Source organism: Halichoeres trimaculatus, unplaced genomic scaffold (genome assembly GCF_033239565.1).
Source record: "Halichoeres trimaculatus isolate MK-OKI-2021-1 unplaced genomic scaffold, fHalTri1.1 fHalTri1_scaffold_9, whole genome shotgun sequence".
NCBI classification, from domain to species: domain Eukaryota; kingdom Metazoa; phylum Chordata; class Actinopteri; order Labriformes; family Labridae; genus Halichoeres; species Halichoeres trimaculatus.
The window spans coordinates 36,890,001-36,911,013 of record NW_027437188.1 but is presented as its reverse complement, the minus strand read 5'-3'; the positions used below and the strand labels follow the sequence as shown (position 1 = coordinate 36,911,013).

The following is a 21,013-nucleotide window of genomic DNA, read 5'->3' as shown; positions in this document are numbered from 1 at the left end:
GGCAGATTTCTGCAGTGTATGAGAAAAGAAGACAAAGTCGAGCCGTGCATGTTTTCAAAATCTTTATTTGCAACAACAGTGGACAAATATATTAAGATAAAGAGCTGGATATCAAGATAACTCCTGGAATGTAAACAATAAATGCACTTAAATTACGTCACACTCAAGATCAAAAACAACACGACAAAGGTTTCACTTCTGGAAACGAGAGGAAATAAATAAACTTTAAGTTAACAAAAGGAAGGACAGCGGCTGGCTGAGGAGTCGAGCTGACGAGGAGCGTCCTAAAAAATCTCCTGATTCACATGAACCCACTTTGATTCCTCCCGCCGCTCAGTTAGCTAGCGAGCTAGCGTGCAACAGATGTTAGCCTCCAAACGCATGGAGGCAACTCTGATAAAGATCAAGGACAAAGGTCATCTTTACACCTGTGTGTTTACCAAACGAGGAGGAGGAGGAGGAGGAGGAGGCTCTGCTCACCTCCTCCTCAGGTTACAGCTCCAACGCTAAAGGTTATTACAGTCTGAGGCGAGGAGCAGCAGAGAGGAGAGATGATTTATCCAATAAGGCAACACACAAACAGAATGCCAACATCTCCTACTCCCTCCTCTTCCTCTCCTCTCTGCGCGCCTCCTTAAAGCTTCCTGATAGCATCAAAAGCAGACGGACGTCATGAATGCAAACAAAACAAAAAAACTTCTGTAAAAACATCAAATATTCACAAAGCAATAAATAAGGAAAGTGTTAAAATACAACATCTATCATAACACTGAGTTGGCTAAAGGCTAGGCTAGGTGTTAGCAGGACTAGCAGGTTACAGCGGACTCTAACGTCGACTTTGGTGACTAGGAAGTGAGTGGGTCGCCTACCGATGAGCAAAGTACAATCAAGTGGCCAAACCTACGAAGGATAATTCAGTGACGGCGTACAGTTCCCCCCGCGCGTAGACGGAGAGGTCATACAGTCGTCCAGCCCTGAGCCAGACTGACGGGATACAGGAAACTCTCACACAGAGTCTCCCACTGAGCGCGAGCAGCAGGCCGCGCCGCCGCGCCGAGTGACGTCCCCGTAACATGGGGTATACAACAGTATACAGCAGAAACCAAGAGAAGAGTCAGATAAACTGGACCAACACGGAGCAGCGCTACAGCTGCTGGGATCAGAATGCAATATGCACAAAGTTAGCTTTGTTCACCGCCCCATCCAGGATCCAGGATCCAGATCCAGGATCCACCCGGGCCCCCGGTGAACCGGCCTACTCGTCTGACACAGACAGGCGGCTGAAGATGGGCAGGCGCCGGCCCTCGAAGCTCGGGGACTCTGTGCCGCTGGACGAAGAGCTGAGGGAGCAGGAGGAGGTGTAGCCCTCCTCAGAGAGGGAGTCGGCCGAGGAGCACCGCTGCAGACCGGGAGGTGGGTTGATGACGGAGGTTGGGCGCTGCGCCGGGAGCTGGAAGTGGAGGCTGGGGGATTTGGAGGTGATGGGGTCAGACACGGCGTAGAAGCCGCCGTCCAGGTCTGAGATGGCGGAGAAAGGGTAGGAGCAGTGCTTCAGGGCTCCCGGCTCGGGGAAGAGCGGCGAGAGGATCTCTGGACTTCCTGTGGAGGAGGGCGGAGGCGAGACGGAGGAGGCGCGGGTGAAGAGGAGGGAGGAGGGCTGCAGCTCCTCCACGGGCTGGAAGGTCTGCGAGGCGGAGGAGAAGCCGGCGAAGCTCAGGCTGTGACGAAGCAGAGGAGGTCGCGGCTTCGGCCTCTGTGCGGCGGCGCCGAGGATCTCGTCGGCGTTGTGGATGAAGTGGCAGCGGGCGCCGTACGGGCAGAAGCCGATGGTGTGGAAAGTGCGGCAGGGCTCCGTCTTGTACTTGGGGTGGCGGCTGAGGCCGCGCAGCTCGTCCATGCCGTGGGCGAACTGGCACTTGGCGCCGTACTTGCAGGTCCCGCTCTCCTCGAAGGTGCGGCAGAGCTCGGTCTTGTAGCGGGTGGAGATGTGCGGCGCGGGGGCCGGCGCTCTGGATGGCGAGGCGGCGGAGAGGGATGAGCTGCTGAGGCACAGGCCCGGAGGAGGCAGCAGCAGCGGCTGGGGCAGGGCGCCCGCCTTGTCCTCGCGGCTCGCCACGTTCCCCTCGATCATGCTGACGGAGCGGTCCACCCTGAAGGGGATGTGACTGAGCGAGGAGCGCGGGAGCTGGTTCTCCCTGCTCCACTGCGGGGTGGAGCCCACGCTGAGGCCCCAGCAGGCCGCGTCCACCGCCTCAGAGCCGCCGCCGCTGCTGTTGAACTTGGAGTTGGGGAGGGTCACGGGGCACAGGGAGTGACGGCGCTGGAAGCCCAGGACCCTCAGCGTGTGCTGCTGCCGTTGCTGCTCGGGGTCAGCGGGGGAGCCATCTGTCGCCTCCAGGCCGCGGAAATTCTGTCACACAAAGAGGAGGAGAGGAGGAGGAGGAGGAGGTGAGTCCAGGGATCCTGGAGCGCCGGAGTGAGACAAGACCAGCTGAGAGGTTTCAAACCAGCACGCTGAAAACTGCATCTACGGGTCGCACTGAGGGACTTTGACTTTTCAAAACTTTTTTAAACTTTTCACACAAAAAAAACTTCTCATCAACAAATAACTCAAGCTCTGATGGGAACATTTTTAAGTTTTAAAGACTTTAGAAAAAGTTTTAAGCTACAATTTCCTGATAAAACTCAGCGTTTGCAAAAAAAACCGCCCCCCGTCCCTCACCTTGCAGAACTCCTCGTCCAGCTCCAGGAACGGCGTCAGAAAGTCGGAGGGCATGATGTGCTCCGCTGTCCTCGCAGGTTGAGAGCTGATCAAACTGAGCTTCAGGTCCAGAGAGAGGAAAGAAACTGGGTCTAAGAAGTGGTCTTCCTGGTCCTGGAGGTGTTGGAGAGTCTGGGGGATCCGGGGCAGGAGCAGAGACCTACACGGGCTGGTCCAGGAGGAGACAGGGAGTCATGGAGCAGAGAGTCCCTGGGAGGAAAGTTCCCCGACCATCTGTTGGAATCTGCTTTTATAGTTGGGGAAACCCACCCACACACACACACACACACACACACACACACACACACACACACACACACACACACACACACACACACACACACACACACACACATTAACACACACACACCCCCGCCTGTGTTCCTCAGGGGGCAGGGCAGGGAGTGTGTGTTAATGTGTGTTAATGTGTGTGTGCGTGGGTTGTTGGGGAAAGGGGGGCGGTTTTTGGGGGGAAGGGGTCCAGCATTGTGATGGTGTGCTGGGGGGCAGGGAGGGCCCAGAAAGGAGAGCAGGACCTGAATGGAGCTACTTTTCCACCCATTCATTACCAAATCCTTAAAGGTGCATTCTTCTTCTTCTTCTTCTTCTTCTTCTTCTTCTTCTTCTTCTTCTCCTCTGAGCCGGCGTCCTCGCTCTGTGGACCGGCGCTGCAGATACCGACACATTCACTGCTGTCAGCGCTGACAGCGACACACTTCAGACAAACACACAAACCTGCTCTCTGCAGACATCTCCACGCTTTCCCTTTGACCTGTTAAAAAGTTTCTGTCTGCTTTAAAAACTCAGAGATCAGATTCTGCAACGAACGATCTGAAATCCTGATTTTCACTTTAAGATTAGAGGATGAATTCACTACATGAGAGCTCAGAGTGCTGCAAAAAGCTTCGACCCTTTACTGATGAAAGTTTCATATTTGATACATAAGTTTCAGAGACCTTTATCTCATTGTCATAATCAGGGGTCTGCAAGCTTTACCTTAGACAGAAGTGAAACTTTGCCTCAGCTCAGCTGGATTAAAGTCATTCAGAAACCACTAAATCAACTGTATCTTCACAATAAGGAACAAAAACATGTATAAAATTCTCTACATAATTTAAATCTAGGGATAATTTATCTTAATGAGAAGATTTTTTAATTTTTAAAACTGCAATGTCAGAGTTTTTTTTTTAATTTTTATTTTAAATAAATTTGAATACTTTAAAAAACAGTATAATTTCAAAACATTTGGCAAATTTATTTTTAAGATTTCAATTAAAAAAAAAAGATCTGAAAAAATTGTAAAAAAAATAGTCATTTTATTTAAAATTAAAAATTAAAACTTTGCCAAAATAAAAAAATAAAAATTATATTTTTTAAGAAAATATTGTAAAATAAAGTCATTTTATTCAAAATAATAAAACATTGAAACTTTGCCAGAATTAAAAAAAAAACATTAAAAAAAGAAAAAGAAAAAAAATATTATTTCAAAAAAATTGTAAAAAAAAAAGTCATTTTATTTAAATTTAAAAATTATTAAAACTTTGCGAGAATAAAAAAAACTAAGAAGAGAGAAAAAAAAATATTTTTTCAATAAATTTGCCAAGATTGTGACTGTTTAAATAATTTAAAATTGGCAAAAAAGTCATTTCATTACAGATTTTCACAAGATTTACATATGTGTGATTTTTTTAGATTCCCAAAAACTTTTAAAAAAAACTTTAAATTAAAAAAAATCTGCATAAAATTTTAGATTTATTTTAAATGTCAAAACTTAGCCAAAATATCAGAAACTTTTATTTTCTCAAAAAAAAAAAAAAAAAAAAAAAGAGGCAAGATTGTTAGTTTTGAAATTTCAAAAATTTGCAAAAGTTTCTAAACAACATTGAAATATCAAAAAATGTGAAAAAAAAATGAAAAAAGTTTCTGAGAGTATCAGATAATGATCATATCTCTGATATCTAAAGTCATCATTTTTTGTTGTTTGCTGAAGTCTTGCCACAAAATTAAGCATTAGCAGGCGTGGTGTCAGTTCAATGGATAGGTGGAGGTGTGGGAGGTGAAGCAGAGCGGTGGCAGGATTTATACCAAGATGTGATCTATACTTAATTCAACAAGATGTTTTATTTGTTTATTTTTGCTGGAAGCGCTGAGGTCATGCTCCACTTCGAGCATCCAACAGTCCCACAGTCCCGTTGTTAGGATGGTGGTGATCTACCGTGTAGAGCTTGTGCTGCTCAGTCTGCTGAATCTGTGACTGACCACTGATCATCAGAACCAGAGACACCTGACGGACAGGTGAGCTTTTCTTCATGCTTAGGGGTTTGTGAGTCGATGGCGTCAGGTTTTATAAAATGGCGTGCTTTGTTTTTTTTTTTAATGTCGTAAAGTCAAATCGTTGACTCTTCCCCTCGGGGACGGTCAGGTATCAGTCCATCTCCTCTGGTTCCTCCCCACAGCCCAAACTCCACGCCCACAGGTGAAAACAGAGTGTGAATGTGTCAGACTGACGCTCCGTCCAGGTGGACCCCACCCAGGTGTGTCACTAAAGCTGCTGGACGCCTCGGGGCAGGGATGATGTCACTGTTTGAAGCAAGGGGTCAGCAGGTCAGAGAAAACGTGACGAGGCGAAGGCGTTTCAATCTGTGAGCGCCGCTGACATCATCCACCCAGAGCTCCTGTTACCACGCCATCAGGGCGGAGCTTAGCCTCCTCTGTTTGTGTTTGTGCAGCACTGGTTTTAGAAATGTAAAATCTGTCCTCACACTGACGAGCCGTGATCTGACCGCTCCCAACGCAGTGTTATGTCATCAAAGCCTGACGACGTGAAGAAACGCTAACGATGGAGAGGATCCTTCACAGGTCACAGGATGGAGATCTGTCCACGGTTTCCCAGGACACTCTTTCATTATACGACATAGCGGGAAAACTGATACACAATTTTATCGACTGTGTTGAGGAAAACAATGGTGACTATTTTGTCACGATAAATCCATATCATTCTGAATTTAGAGCTATTCAACATTTCTCTGTCAGACTACGCTCCCTAGAAATGTCCCTCATCATTTATGTCACAGTTTAGACAAAATGAAGATTTATGGCTCAAAATTCCCAGAGAAGAGAGAAACCTGTCTCTCCAACGCTACATTCAGTGATGCTAACACAGTCAACATTTCCTCCATTTTTTGTCCCTTGTGCTTACTGCAGACTTTTTTTTATGTCTTTTTTTTTTGGTTAAATTTTTTAGATCACAAATGTAAAAAAAAATGTCAAATTTTCTAAATTATAATAGTTCTTGAAATTTTTGTAAATTCTTGAATTTTTTTTCTTGTATAATTGTTCAATTTTTAAATATTCTTTAATTTTTGCAAATATTTTCATTCTCTTTTTGCACATATTTGAATTTGTACTTAGGCATTTATTTATTTATAATTTATTATTATTATTATTTTATTTTTTTGCAAATACTGAAAAATAAAAAAAGACGTTACATGTAAAATTTTGTAAATTTAAAGAAACTTCTTGTTCAGATAATTATTCACTTTTAGTAGATTTTGTGGCTCCTTAATGACTTCAATCCAGGTGAACTGAGGAAAAATGGCTCCTATCAAAATAAAGGTGTCAGACCACTCTTCCAGAAAAAGAACATGGCACCACCTGACCTCCATCAGCTCATATTTCTGCTCCTTTTCTTCACAGTTTGGTCTTTATAACATCTATAGTAAGAAGAGCAGAAAATGTTGGTAACACAGCTGATGAACAGTTAATGCGCCCCATGTACAGACAATCATTCTGATGAAATATTGATGAGGAGGAGCTGAAACATGACACACTTTCTTCAAGGTTCACACCAAAAAGGATGGGACCTCAGCTGATTTGGGTCATGTGACTTTGGAACAAACCATTGATGATTTATAGGGATTTTGTTTACAACGAGTAACACAGTTGATGCAGATTTCTCAGACATACATAAAGTGAATTATTTTATCTAAATTAATTATCTACATATATATATTTTTAATTTTTAATGATTATTTGTTAGATTGTTTTTAATTTTGATTTTTTTAATAGTTTTTTTTATTTTTAAAATTTATTTAAATAGTTTTTATTTTTTTTAATTATTGTTTTTTCATTAAAGTAGTTTTTAATTTTTATTTTTTGAAATGATTTTTATTTCATATTTTTTATTTTTAATATTTTTATATTTTTAACAAGTTTTATTTAAATAGTTTTTATTTTTTTAATTATTAATGATTTTTTATTTAAATAATTTTAATTTTTAATGTTAAATGATTATTTTTTAAATATTTCTAAAAACAGTTATGTCATGTTTTAATGATTATTTTAAACAAAAAATGCTGAAAATAAGCATTAACATGTTTTCTAAAGTTAATTTTGAAGAGAAAACTTGACATTTGAGAAATCGGCACAAAAACTATTAGCTTCCTGTATTCAATGAACGTGACATCAGCTACTGTAAAATTAGTAGTAGTGAAATTGATAAGTTTACCCCACTGACTTCAAATGTCCCCCCTATTAAAGAACCACTTAGAACCACCATCAGTTGTGGCCAACATGTGGCTCTTTGTCTCTCAGTGTGTGGCTCTTCGATCCATTCATAAAAAAATATAGTTATGAGTAGCAGTATGCTGATCAATCTAAAGTATATACATATATATAAATATGGATGCTAATGTTGGGATCAGTTGGGATTGATACTTAAGTTTCAGTTTCTCTTCTCTAGTGAAAATTTAAACACACTAACAAACACAGTAAACCACGCTTTGAAAATTGGAAATGTTTTGATTTACATTTTATGTCATTTCGTTTATGAGTGAGAGGAAGTGTGTTTGTAAGACCTCGTGAGTGATGTGGCTCTTCGTAGTACCACGGTCATTTTCTGTGGCTCTTGGTCTCTGATTGGTTGGACACCCCTGACTTAGATACACGAGCATTTTGGAGATATAACACCCGCGTCATGATTGGAGGAGATCACTTTCTGAGCTGAGAGACTCCCAACAACGTGGTCCAGTTTTCCTGAATCTTATTTTCTTGGATCTAGACGTCAAAGTTTCCCATGAGCACTCAGATCTGAACCCTGACTCTGACTGAAACTCCTCATCGTCTCCTCCTGTTGTCGTGTATTGAAGGTTGCGAGCTGCCTATCTGTTGTTTGAGGTGTGTCCTGTGCCTCTGTTTGGACACTGTGTGATGTGTCAGACAGCGTGAAAGTTGTGGTCATGTGACCTGAGCCACACGCAGGAAGAGTAAACAGTACGACGTTTGCTGTTTGCAGGATTTATCAGAGACTGTGATGGAGTGATACCAGTCAGTGTTTGGATATTTGTGTCTGTTTGAGCTGAGTGACAGCTCATTCAAAGACGCTGAGGAGAACAACTGTAAAACACACTTTTCTTATCATAACGCCTCCCTTATACGTTACTGTGGTGTGTGTGAGCGCGTGTGTGTGAGCGCGTGTGTGTGTGCCTGGAGTTAAATAACTGTAATGCAGTGCGGTTTCCTCCCTGTGGTCTGTTGGTTTGGTAACACAATGACGGTTGTTATGTCTCACTTTCTTTCCCCTTTTTCTCTCTGTCCTCTCTGAACCACTATCAGCAGCTCGGATTAATTCAACAAACTTCATACAACATGATTTTTTTTTTACATGTGACAAATTCAGGCCTTATTTTTGTCTACAAATATCTCAGAATACAACTTTTTTTTACAACTTCATCAATCAACAATCATCCATGATTAAAGACAGTCAGAACAACATCTATCACTGTTGACTGACTGTTATGAGCTGCAGACATAAAATAAATCTTTGATTTCTGGGTTTTATTACGCTTTAAATCTCCCACAACTTTAACCAGTCATAAAAATATAAAGAGACTTTGTTTAATGATAATAAAAGTTCATTTCCATGAACTTCTAAGTCTGCTGTCTGAGGTTATCAATAGCTTTATGATCCAATAACAAATCGGTAAAATCAGTTTTTATAGCGGTAATCAAAGTGAAATACAAGTCTGAAATCTTTGGCTCAAACAAGACTCTTTATTTAGACGTGTTGACACGTCCTGCAGCCTGGAGTGGAGACAGCAAAGTCCCGTGTCCACCAAGTGGTCTGGTTTGGATCATTAAAGCTGGATCCTGTTTGTGTTTCCACAGCCAACCATGACGTTCTTGGTAGGCAGCTTGTAAGCTGGATGCTGATAGCGTTCAAATAGAAAATAAAACCCAACTTTTAAAAATATTTCATTTATTTTTAATTTTTACAAATTGTCTAAATTTCTCCTTTGCTTTTTGAAAAAAAAAATGTTTTTTTTAAAATATCTTTTTGTAAAATTAGATTCAATTTTGAAAATTGCACACATGATGTTATAGTTTTTATCATAAATTAATTGGTGGTAAAAATGCATTTTTTTAAGATTTCAAAAATTCAAGGAACCCTTTTAATTTAAAATAGTTCTAAAAAAAGTCATTTTATTTAAAATTTCCAAACTTTGGCAAAATAAAAAAAAAATAGAAAAGGAAGAAGGAAAAAACAAATCATCATTTCAAAAAAATTGCTAAGATTGTGACAATTAATTTTGTTTTTGCAAAATTTCATTAACTTTTACAATTCCAAAAAAATGCATGTTTGAACATTTTTAGATTTTTATAAAAAAAAGCTGCAAAATTTTGAAACACCTTTTAATTCAATTAAAAAATCTACATAAAATTTTACTTTTTATTAGAAAGTTCAGAAGTTCCAAAATTTAAAGAACAGAATTATTTTCCTCAAAAAATGCCAAGATTGTAAGAGTTTGAATTTTCAAAACTTAACTCAACAAGATCCCCCCAAAAACATTAAAACTTCAAAAATAGGAAAAAAAAATATTTAGAAAGTTTTGAAATTGATTTGGATTTTGTTTTTGCATTTTTTTTACATTTTGAAATTTTTGGGGAAACCTTTTTGATATTTGCAAATTTATTGACAATAAGAAAAACTAAGACATCACATGAACAATTTAATAAACATAAATAAATTTGAAAACTAGATTTTTACTATGATGTGACGATAAAGTCGATTTTGTGGCTCAGCGTGTAGGCTGGATGCTGATAGCTGCATCAGCTACGTGATAGCATGACGCCGTAGCAGTGCAGCACAGTTTACCCCGCTAATAAATCCAACGAAGAAGAAAAACGTGACACAGTAAACAAAGCGCAACAGGAAGTGACGATTCTTTCCACCAATCAACAGACTGCAGTGTTTCTAGCTCCACCTTCCAGGTTTAGATTAGTTTAGTCTGACATCCCAACAGAAGGGAACCAAAAAGTGGGACGGTACGGGTCGCTAATTTAAGGAAATGGGGCTAAAGTGTTGAATCCTACGATTTTGCGGATGCAGAGCTTAATGTGGCAAAATGTCTTCCTGTGATCTCCAAACAACTTCAAACATTTAACGGCATTAGAGGATTAATTACAGATCACTAAAACGTCGAATATCATCCAGAGCAGAGCTTCAGTGACTTTTTCAGACACCTTGACTCTGTTAAACTGAAACGACGATGGTTTAACCTGAAGCTGTGCCACCATGGCTCTGTCTCATCCTCACTCAGGCTGGAAACGTGACTTTCTGCGTCAGTTGGCAGTGGTTTGGGTGGAGACGTGGGCGGAGTGGGTTTACAGACGCCAGTGAACAGCAGAAATAGATATGTGTGTGTGTGTGAGATGTTTTAATAATTACTGTGTGTTGATAAAAACTCAAACCTCCTCCAGTGGTTGAAGCTGAACCTTCAGGATGGTGAGTTTATGGACGTGTGTGATACAACATGTATGATCTGCAGTGTGACAGTCTGTTATCTGCTCCTGCCTCCCCCCTCGTCCCTCACACACACTCTGTCCCTCACACACACACTGTGTCCCTCACACACACACTCTGGGGCACACAGCCCAGCATGCTCGTCGGCCCCCTGTCTGAGCCTGTCTTGGCCTCTTTGTTGAGGCCAGCATGACAAGAGCTCCATTGTCCGGAGGCTCCTCCATATGTTCCCGTATACAGCCCAGCGAAGCATTCTGGACAAAACCAGCTCCCAGGATCTGGTCCAACGCTGGCTCATCAAAGAGCCGGGACCCCCAGACCCACGGGGCCGAGCTGCTGCAGACTGGAGCTGAGGAAACTGTTCACAGAGCAGAAACTGCTGAATCCAGGATCAACGAACAAGTCCTGATGACTGATTCTTTTTAAACTTATTAAAACATGTGTCTTATCTTTGGATTGTAAAAGCTACAACACGTCTTTAAAGACAAAAAAAAAAATCTCTTTTGATCTCAGTGCCTAGTGATAACGTTTGGTTTGCAGGGTCTGATGATCTTAAAGATTTATGTCACAGCTTCTTGTTTGGATGGTTGTAATTGGAGCACATTGGCTTTGCCAGAGCTCATACAACAGACGAACTCTGTGAAAGCTTTAAAAAACATTTTCACACCTACCTCTATTCCCTTACTTACTGTGTGTAACCTACGTCCCAATTTTAATGTTGTATTATGTATATAATGTCCCCTCGGTTCAGTTTATTGTCACTTTACCTACAAAAATGTCTCCGTCCTTTTGAAACCATGTAACCATCACCGCTCTCATACTTCCACGCCTCCTTTACATTGGCATTACATCCACCAAGGGAGCAGCATAGACAAAGTCGCAACAATCTCAAGACATTTTGACAAAATAAAAAATAAAACTTTAAAAAAGAATCTCCCAAAAGTTTAACAATTTTTATTTTCTTTTTATTTTGCAGAAATTTCTAACATTTTTGAAAATTTTCAAAAATTCGAAAAAAAGGCAAGAATTTTTTAATGTGAAAAAATTGCAAACAGTTCGAGACATTTTTGCAAAAAATTAATAAGAACTAAAAAATATATTTTTTTTTCAAGTTTAATTTTTTTTCAAATGTTATTTCTTGCAAAAAATTTTAAACATTTTTGAAATTTCAAAAATTTGCAAAAAAGGCAAGAATTTTTGAGTGTAAAAATTTTTAAAACATTTTGAGACATTTTTATAAAATTTAAAAAAGGAAACTATATATTATTTTAAAAGCTTCAAAAATTCTTGAAATGTTATTTTAAAAAAATTGAAAAAAAAAGAAATTTCAAAAATTTTGCAAGAATTTTTTATATTGAAAAATTACAAAACTTTCAAAAAACTCAGAATTTTAAAAGATGCAAATTTTCTTTGAATTTACAAAAAGTAACTGTTAAAAAACAAACTATTTTAAATGTAGAAATCAAACAATTTTCAAAATTTAAAGAATTAAAATAAAAATAAAAAATGGATAAAATTCTAATATTTGCAATAACTTAATGAATATTTTCAAAAAAAATTGCAAACTTTTAAAAGTTCTTAAAAATCTCAGATATTTGCAAAATACTTTTTTTTATTCAATAACACATTTTTATTCTATCTCTCAGTTCATCATCTTTTTTTGTTTGGTAATTTCTTGCCTCATATCAATCATGTTAATTAAGCCTTTACGTTGGTAGTTAAATGAATCCATCCACACAGAATTAAAGCTGCAGGTTACAGACCCTTGGAATAAAAATAATGACTGAAGTTATGGGTTAATGCACCAACACTGACATTAATTATGTGTATTATGGGGGATTATGGGTAATATATGCAAGAGGAAATAATCTGCGACAGTTTTATCAGGTATATGAGTCAGACACGGAGGAATCTGACTGTAAGTGATCAAAAATGGATGAATCTGTTTGCACATAACTGTTTTTCCAGCGCCATGGAAATGTATTAAATCAAGTTTATTTAATTAAGTTTGTTTTCAGCTTTACTGATCACAAATATCAAAGTGTGAGATAAAACTGCAGCAGTTGGAGGAATAAAGGGGTTTACACAGTTTTCCTCTGAGGTCTGAGTCCAGCAGGAAGCAGGTTTAAAACAAAAGAAACACTTTAGATTTTTCTTCCCGGAGTAAATCTGCAAACACTGAGCTCTGAGCTCCTCCTCTTCATGTGCTGTTGTTGATTTCTTGCTGCTTCCTAAATAAAAACAAATCCTGCTTTTTAAAATTCATCCTGCCCCCTCCTCCTCCTCTCCTTTGTTATGAATGTTGGTATTTTGAGGTCATTTCCATCTCAGGGTGGACCTGAATGGTCGTTGAGGGCCCCGTTTGCAAAGCCGCGGCCTATTGTTGCTGCCTGCTGTGATGTTTGTCAGGTTTTTCAGGGTCCAGATCGACTGTTTGCATATTCATCAAGAAATGAAGCTGTTTGAAAAGTCTGTTGGAGTTTGATGGCCCAGAATTTCTCTTTTTACCAACGGCCTCAAGATTCTTCCTTCAGACATCTTCTTCCTTCCTTCAGTTAAAACTGTTTGAAACTCAGAGTCTGAGCTCCTGCGTCTGAAACTTCAGTGTCAAAAACTCTAACCTTGAACCCCTCAGCAGCCTGGCGTTGGCGTCCTTTGTGATTATATAACTGCATCATGAAAGCATGAGCCAGAGAGTCACAAACATGAGCAAACAAGCAGCAGGAGCACAATGCATGATGTGTAAACGCTGGCTCAGCATTTTGCTGTGAAGTCATGATGCATGATGTCACCTTGGGCTTTGATTGGTCACCTGAGAAGGTCTGAAGATCGATTGTTCTGCCGCTTTCAGGAGAAGACGAGTGAAAAAAGACTTTTTCCGGGAAGCAGAGAGCAGACTTCAGCCGAAAACACAGAAAATGAGGCACTGAGGCGTGTTTATCAGGGTGGATGAATCAGCCTCATGTTTCTTCCAGAGGGTATTGATGATTAAAGACACTGACACTAAATAAAATCCTGTGTTAACATTTAGTTGAACTAAATCTTCATCCCATCTGTCAATAAAGCCTGCCACCGCTCTACTTCACCTCCTACAACATCAACAGCCCACCAACTTTCCATGCACCTGTGGCTGACCTAAAGTTTTACAGCCCTGGGAAGATAACTACATCTACAAAAAGACTCATCTGGAAGAAAACACTGATTTTAATTCATTAAACTGACAACCTGCCGGATTAATATGTGGGAAGATATTAAAAGCAACAATAAAAAGATGAGATGAGCAATATTATCAATATGAGTTATCAATAAAAATTAAAAGAAAAAAAGATTAAAAAATGTAAAAATTCTTGGAATTTTCAACATTTTTTAATACTTGCAAATTTTTGAAACTTTCAACCTTCCATGCATCCATGGAATTTCAAAATTGTTCAGATTTTTTGCGTAGTTTTTACATCTGAACATTTTTTTTTAGACTTTTGCATTTTTTTAATATTTGGAAATGTTTTACATTTGATTTTTTTGGCATTTTTTCAAATTAAGAAACAAAACATTTTTTGAAGTTTTTCTTTTTTTTTCAATTTTTGCAAATTGCACAAATTTCTTCTTTCCTTTTTCAAAATTTTATGCTTTTTTAAAATATCATTTGTAAAATTTTCATGAAATTATTTAGAAAGTTTTGAAACTTTATTTGGATTTTTTGCAATTTTATAGAATTTTTGCAATTTTATTGAATTTTTGCAACTTATTGAAATTTCACATTTTTTTCATTCCATTTTTTTTTACTTTTTAATATTTGCAAATGTATTAAATCTTCATCCCAAATTTTTGTTAACTTTTTTAATATTTACAAATTTATTACACCTTCATCCCATTTTTTTTTTAACTTTTTTAATATTTGCAAATTTATTAAATCTTCATCCCATTTTTTTAAAAAACTTTTTTAATATTCGCAAATTTATTAAAAATAGGAAAAACTAAGACATCACATGTTCAAATTTTTTCAACACAAAAAAACCTTGAAAACTAGATTTTTACTCTGTTGTGAAGGTAAAGTAGATTTTGTGGCTCCTGAAGGACTTTAATCTTGCTGAGCTGAGGTAAAATGGCTGCTATGACAGTTGAGGTTACAGACCCCTGCTAGTGATGATCCTCCCCTGGCTCATGTTGGGCTGTAAAACCATAAACCTGTTGACTCCTGGTCTGGCTCCACAGAAAAAAGTAAAAACAAAGACCGCTGCTGAGATGTTACCATGATGACCAGCAGGGACTGGTGAGAAAGTAAACAAGGCGGCAGGTTTCAGCTCTACACTTGTTTTATGTTAAAAGTATAAAAAAATGCACAAATTTTCTTTCTTTCAAAGTAAAAGCCAGATTTATATTTTTTGTTGTCACGCAGGGCTTTTATTTTGAAGGTGTGTCCAGGTCAGTTATTTGGGTAAAAGAAGAACCAAACTCAGAGCTTCATTCAGGCTGATGGTTGAGTAAACTTTTACATTTAAGAAATGAAAAATTGTCAGGAAAACGTCAGATTACTGGGCTCTTGTTTGAAACAGAAATATTCTGTCATCATCAGCTTCTCGGACCCTAAAACTCCCATAATGCCACACAGACTGAGCAGCGAGTGGCTGCTGATGAATCTGATGAATAAGACGTTAAGTTGAGGCGTCTGCTCAGCTCTGTGAAGCTATCTTCAGTGAAAACCTTGAATCAAAGCGCTGCAGATTTCTGGCTACAGCTGCTGCTGATCGACGCTCCCTCTGTGAGGTTTCTTCTGGTTTTCTACCCGAGGACTAAAACCTTCAGCTGGAGCCAAAAGGCCCAGGACCACAGCGCCTCCATCAGCTCCAGGCGGTGATTTATGAGCTCTCTGCTCAGGTGCCAGAGAATATTTCCAGGCCTGATAGGAGTGAAACCGCTCTGAGCGGCTGATTAAAGTGAGACGTTATAGAGATTGATGGTGAGGAGAGTTGAGAAACCAACATGAGATGAATGGCGTCCCCGCGCTGTGGCTGACTGTTACACAGAGGGGGATAAATCACCGCGTGGGGATCTGACTCCTGAGAGGCCAACAAACAATCCATGTCACCACGAGCTGCCAAACGGGGATATTTCACTTTGTCTGTGGGCTGGTTTCACCGTCCAGACCACTTCCTGTCCCTGAATGCACCTGGAGAAAAACACCTGATGTTAGAGTTTCTGTAAAAGCTGATTCAGAGCGCAAACTTCTGAAAAACGCCTCCAGAGTGGAGTTTTTGATCATCTGCTGCTGAATCTGCTGAAGCGTAACTCTACTTCAGTGAAGATCTACCAAAACCTGTTTCTGGACAAGACAGTTATAGCACCACCTACAGGCCTGGCATGCTTACGACAGCGTTTTCAGTCACTTGGCGTTTCCGTGTAAACACAGATTATTACCTCCACCAAGGAGGTTATGTTTACATCCACATTACATCCACCAAGGGTGCAGCCATAAAAAACGAAAAAGCAAAAATTTCAAGACATTTCTACAAAAATTAAAAAAAAACTAAAAAGATTTTTTTTTTCAAATGTTTCAATTTTTTTTGAAATTTTATCACTTTGCAAAAAAGTTTCAAACAATTCTAAATAGGCCAAAAAAAAATCAAACGATTTAAAAAAAAAAAAAAAAAGCAAAAAATTGGCAAGACTTTTTTATTTGAAAAGTTGCAAAAACTTTCAAAACTCTGAATTTAAAACGTTTTTTTTTTAATTTAAATAGTTACTGCAAAGATAAAAATATTAATTGGAAATTGAACATCTTTCAAAATTTCAAAAACTAAAACAAAAATTTGGATCTTCATGAAATATTCAGGAAATGTTTAAAATGGTATGAAGAAGCAGTAATGAGTGGAGCTGATCTGGATCACTGTCTAGATCCTGGATTTCTTTATAGGATTCTTTATCATTGTGAGATAGGGCTCTTTTCACCATATGTGTGTATAACTCCACCATAAATTGTTGGATTGCTTTGCAAAACAACACAAGACAACGTCACCATCATTTTTGATTGATTGCTAGGTGCCGTCCTGTTGGCTATGGCTGCCTTTTGCAGCAGCTCTCTCTTCTTTGTCCGTTTCCTGTAATTTTTTTTGTCTCTTTTTCGTAATCTTTGTATTTGGAGTGGATCATTACTTTGTTTGGCTCATTGTTGGTCACGGACACCAAACTTTTTGTGTCTTCAGTGATATTTTTACTACTTTTCTCCTGAGTTTGTCTGGAGATCCTACATGTAACCATGGCTGCATTGTTTACATGTGAACTCAGCCATTAGCAGCCTGTAGCATGTCAGTGCTAACTGGTGCTAGGCCGGATGTCTTCCCACAAGGTGAGGAGAAGGAGGTGAGGATGACGTGCTGGTTCTCAGGTGTGAGCTAAGAAGTGACGACATGGACCTGTCCTTCCATCCATCGTTATTGGGAACGTAAGATCTATCTCCAATAAGATGGACGAGCTAGCTGTGCTAACCCAGCAACAGAGGGAATACCAGAGGGCAGAGTAGCATCATGCTATTCACAGACATGGCTAACGGAGCAGACAGGATCCAGGAGACAGAGACTGAACAGACTGCTGAAGAAGCTCAGTCCTGGACCCTGTGGAGGTGGAGACTGGCTGAACTGGAGAATGATGGACAAGCTGTCACCATCTATTTTACTATGGAGCTTTTTACACTTTCTATACACTTTCTGACTTTGGTTTTCTTGATTGCTGCTGTTGGATAGTAAAATCCAGAATATGTCATTTACAACACTGTCAGGAAACAAATTATTGTACAAACCTGAAACTAAAACCAAACTCTAGCAGATGGTCTGCTGAAAGGGAGTATAACATTAAAGTCGGACTAAAGTGTTGGTGACAATCACAATATGCAGGGAAGAGGTCTACGCTCTCTGAGGGCTTTTCTAGTTTTCTCTGCGTTTGTGTGTTTCAGGGTGAAACGTAGCGTTCACTGTCTCTGTCAGGTCTCCAACCCTGGTCCCTCGTGGCTCCTTAAACCCCCACCCTGCACCCGTCACCCCACTCTCAGACACACCGTCCTGTTTGTCTCTCGTCTTCACCAAAGAGGAATCCCTGACTTCCCCTCTTCACTCCACTCCAGGAGGGAAACAGCAGCCGGCGCTACTTCCTGGAAAAACGGCACGTCTGAAGAAAGAAAGAAAGTGTTTGTCAGCCTGAGTGTGTGTGTGTGTGTGTGTGTGTGTGCTGCAGAGGAGGGGGGAGGACAGAGGACCAGCAGAGTGCTAAGAGCGTCCTCTGGATTATGTTTTGACAAAAGACTGGACCCCCTGCTGCTGTAATTTTCCCGCCACTCAGTTTCCTGTTTCCTGGAATCTGGCAGCGTGTCACACACACACACACACACACTCACACACACATTGGGGCCATTTGGTGCCAGCTGCTCTCCATGATGCAACAGAAGAGTGACCAGCAGGCCCTGGGGGCATCTGGTTAATAAAGACTTCCTTTCATCTAATCCCTGGGAAGATAATCCAGACATTATTTTATTACATCCTTTGGAAAGCAGCGCCATGAAGAATCTGCTCAATCCTTTCTAATCTGTCACAAAAGAGGTTTCACACCGACGCTGGCTGTCAGGTTTTATTTGATACTCAGCGTTTTTAACACCTGGTCCGTTTCACGGATCAGTGCGTGGATTTATAGCCGTCAGGAAAATGATCTCGCTCCTTCGCTCGTGGATAAAACATGATTTTCATCACATTTAACGAGCAGATTCATCAGATTTCCAGTCTTTACTGTAACAGGACTGAATGATGTGAGGTAAGGTCGTCCACGCCATGAAACACTGACAGGATTAGAGACAAAGTTACATTAACATCCATGACGTGTGATCACTGCGACTGCTCCTCTTGGCGATCATTTTAAACATCAGCTGGAGTGATTTATGTGCTGTGTTTGACGAAACGACTTAACATAAACCAAAAAGTCTCTAAAGTTGTAGCAGCGCTCTCTGTGTCTCTTTGTGCTAACTCTGATCAGACACTTCACGATGACGTAGGCGGGCCATGCGTGTGCCTAAAGGGCCGTTTACACGACAACGGTTATAAGATAAAACTCATGAGAGCTGCGACTCGCTAGCAAATAGCTGTCTCCTGCAGTATCTCTCTCTTCTTTGTCCGATTTGTGTAATTTTTTTGTCTCTTTTTCGTCATCTTTGTATTTGGAGTGGATCATTACTTTGTATGGTTCATTGTTGGTCATGGACACCAAACTTTTTGTGTCTTCAGTGATATTTTTACTACTTTTTCTCCTGTGTTTGTCTGGAGATCCTACATGTAACCATGGCTGCACTGTTTACATGTGAAATCAGCTGTTAGCAGCCTATAGCATGTCAATGCTAACTGGTGCTAGGCCAGATGTTTACCACAAGGTGAGGAGAAGGAGGTGAGGACGACGTGCTGGTTCTCAGGTGTGAGCTAAGAAGTGACGACATGGACCTGTGCTTCCATCCATCGTTATTGGGAACGTAAGATCTATCTCCAATAAGATGGACGAGCTAGCTGTGCTAACCAAGCAACAGAGGGAATACCAGAGGGCAGAGTAGCTTCATGCTATTCACAGACATGGCTAATGGAGCAGACAGGATCCAGGAGACAGAGACTGAACAGACTGCTGAAGAAGCTCAGTCCTGGACCCTGTGGAGGTGGAGGCTGGCTGACTGGACAATGATGGACAAGCTGTCAGCATCTATTTTCTTAGGGACCTCTTATTTTATGTATTGTTGCTATTTGGGCTCCCGTTTCCATGGAAATAGCATTTTAGTCGACCTAAAACACAAACTTTGAAAACAGCCTCCTAAAATGCTGCAGCCACAGTTTCCGTGCAGATTATTTTTTTAATGTGTTTTCACTGAGTTTTAGCATTTTCAGATGAAACTTTGTGTAAATGGGGCCTAAAGTCTGGTTCATATTGGAGGAGTGTCTTACTGTAGTGTGTAAATTAGGCTTTAAAAAGGAAGTGTGTGTGTGTGAGGAGCTGAAGCAGACTCTGTCAGGGTTTCTGAGTTCAGCACCAACGATGGTCTAACAGCCGTGGACTGTTTCGTCGTGGATCTGAGAGTTTGCTACATGGACAATCAATCAAAACTGTGTCAAACTTGAGTTTAAAAAGAAAAAGAAAACACACAAGAGTTTGAGGATCATCCTGCGCCTCAGGGTCCCACAGGAAGTCAGAGAGAAACAGAGGGGACACACACAAATGGCGTCCTCTGAGAACGGGACGCACGCCTCCAAAAGTCTGAGCAGACTCTCAAATGTTCCCACAAACCTCTGAGAGGACAAATGTCAGAATTTGAGACACACACACACACACACACACACACACACACACACACACACACACACACACACCTCCAAACTGTCAACTGCCACAACTGGTGAACGGTGTGTGTTTGCGAGACAGACTGGACCTTGTTCACTCCAGACAGCAACAGACCTTCTGATACAGTGTGAAGTGACACACACACACACACACACACACACACACACACACACACACACACACACACACACACACACACACAGATCTGGGTAGGAGAGGTGTTGCAGGGCGCTAAAAGTGAGCAGTCTCCTCTGCAGCTGCTGCCTTGTTTTAACAGGAGCTGCTGCACATGTGTGTGTGTGTGTGTATATGTGTGTGTTTAGGGGTCTGGATGCTTTGATCATTAAAGGTGTGTGTGTGTTTTCTTCCTGTCTGTGAGTGTGGCGTTGCGTTCGGATACCCGGACATTGCGGCGTGCTGCTCAGCGCTCAGATTACGGACTGAACTTGAACGCCACGCTCAGGGAATCCCCTCTGATGGATTTCCCCTGGGCGTGAGGGGGGACGCCTGATTAGATCAGTGTGGTATAAAATGAGCCTGGCAGACTTAATGAAATGTTCCATATGTTTTAACGGGAACATGGACGTGATGTTCTTTGTTCAGACGTGAAATTGGTCATAAAATCATCTCTGGAAACGCAGCACGAGGAGTTTAAAAACAGGACATTTGGTACATCTTTAAATCTGATTATAACAAACTTTACGGCTTGGAGCCACAGAGGCGCTGCTGGTGTGTGAGAAGAAAGACGTCCTTAAAGAATAATGAAGTTTTCCTCTGTGCATTATGCAGAACAGGCGCTGGTATCTGAGGAATGTCCACCATCGACCAGCAAAACAAGAGGTCAGACGGGTTAAAAGCCATCCTCCCTTTATACCCCTGAACATAGCCTTATTGTCCCTGACAGGCTCCCATACACTGCAAAAAACTGAAACCTTATCAAGTGTTTTTCTCTTCTTTTAAGTAGAAAATGGTCTGATTATACTTGATATGAGCCCTGACTAGTACCTGACCAGTCCAGAAAAACGTCGTTTTAAGTTATTTACAGACAAAATCAGGTGAATTGCTGTAACAAGTTCAAAAATCTGCTGAAAAATTTG

At 40.4% G+C, this 21,013-nt stretch overlaps 1 protein-coding gene across 1 annotated transcript in view; it reads right to left on the bottom strand.

The window, feature by feature from the left end:
- Positions 1-109: 109 nt before the first annotated feature.
- The window catches only part of LOC141798015 (mRNA decay activator protein ZFP36), a 58,378-nt gene continuing 37,474 nt past the window's right edge, over positions 110-21,013 (bottom strand). The window contains exons 2-3 of the mRNA XM_074679776.1: positions 2,723-2,930; positions 110-2,410 (exon numbers count right to left, since the gene is read on the bottom strand). Coding sequence (XP_074535877.1) covers positions 1,256-2,410; positions 2,723-2,930 — 1,363 coding nt within the window. The 3' untranslated portion in view covers positions 110-1,255. The remainder of the gene's footprint in view (positions 2,411-2,722; positions 2,931-21,013) is intronic.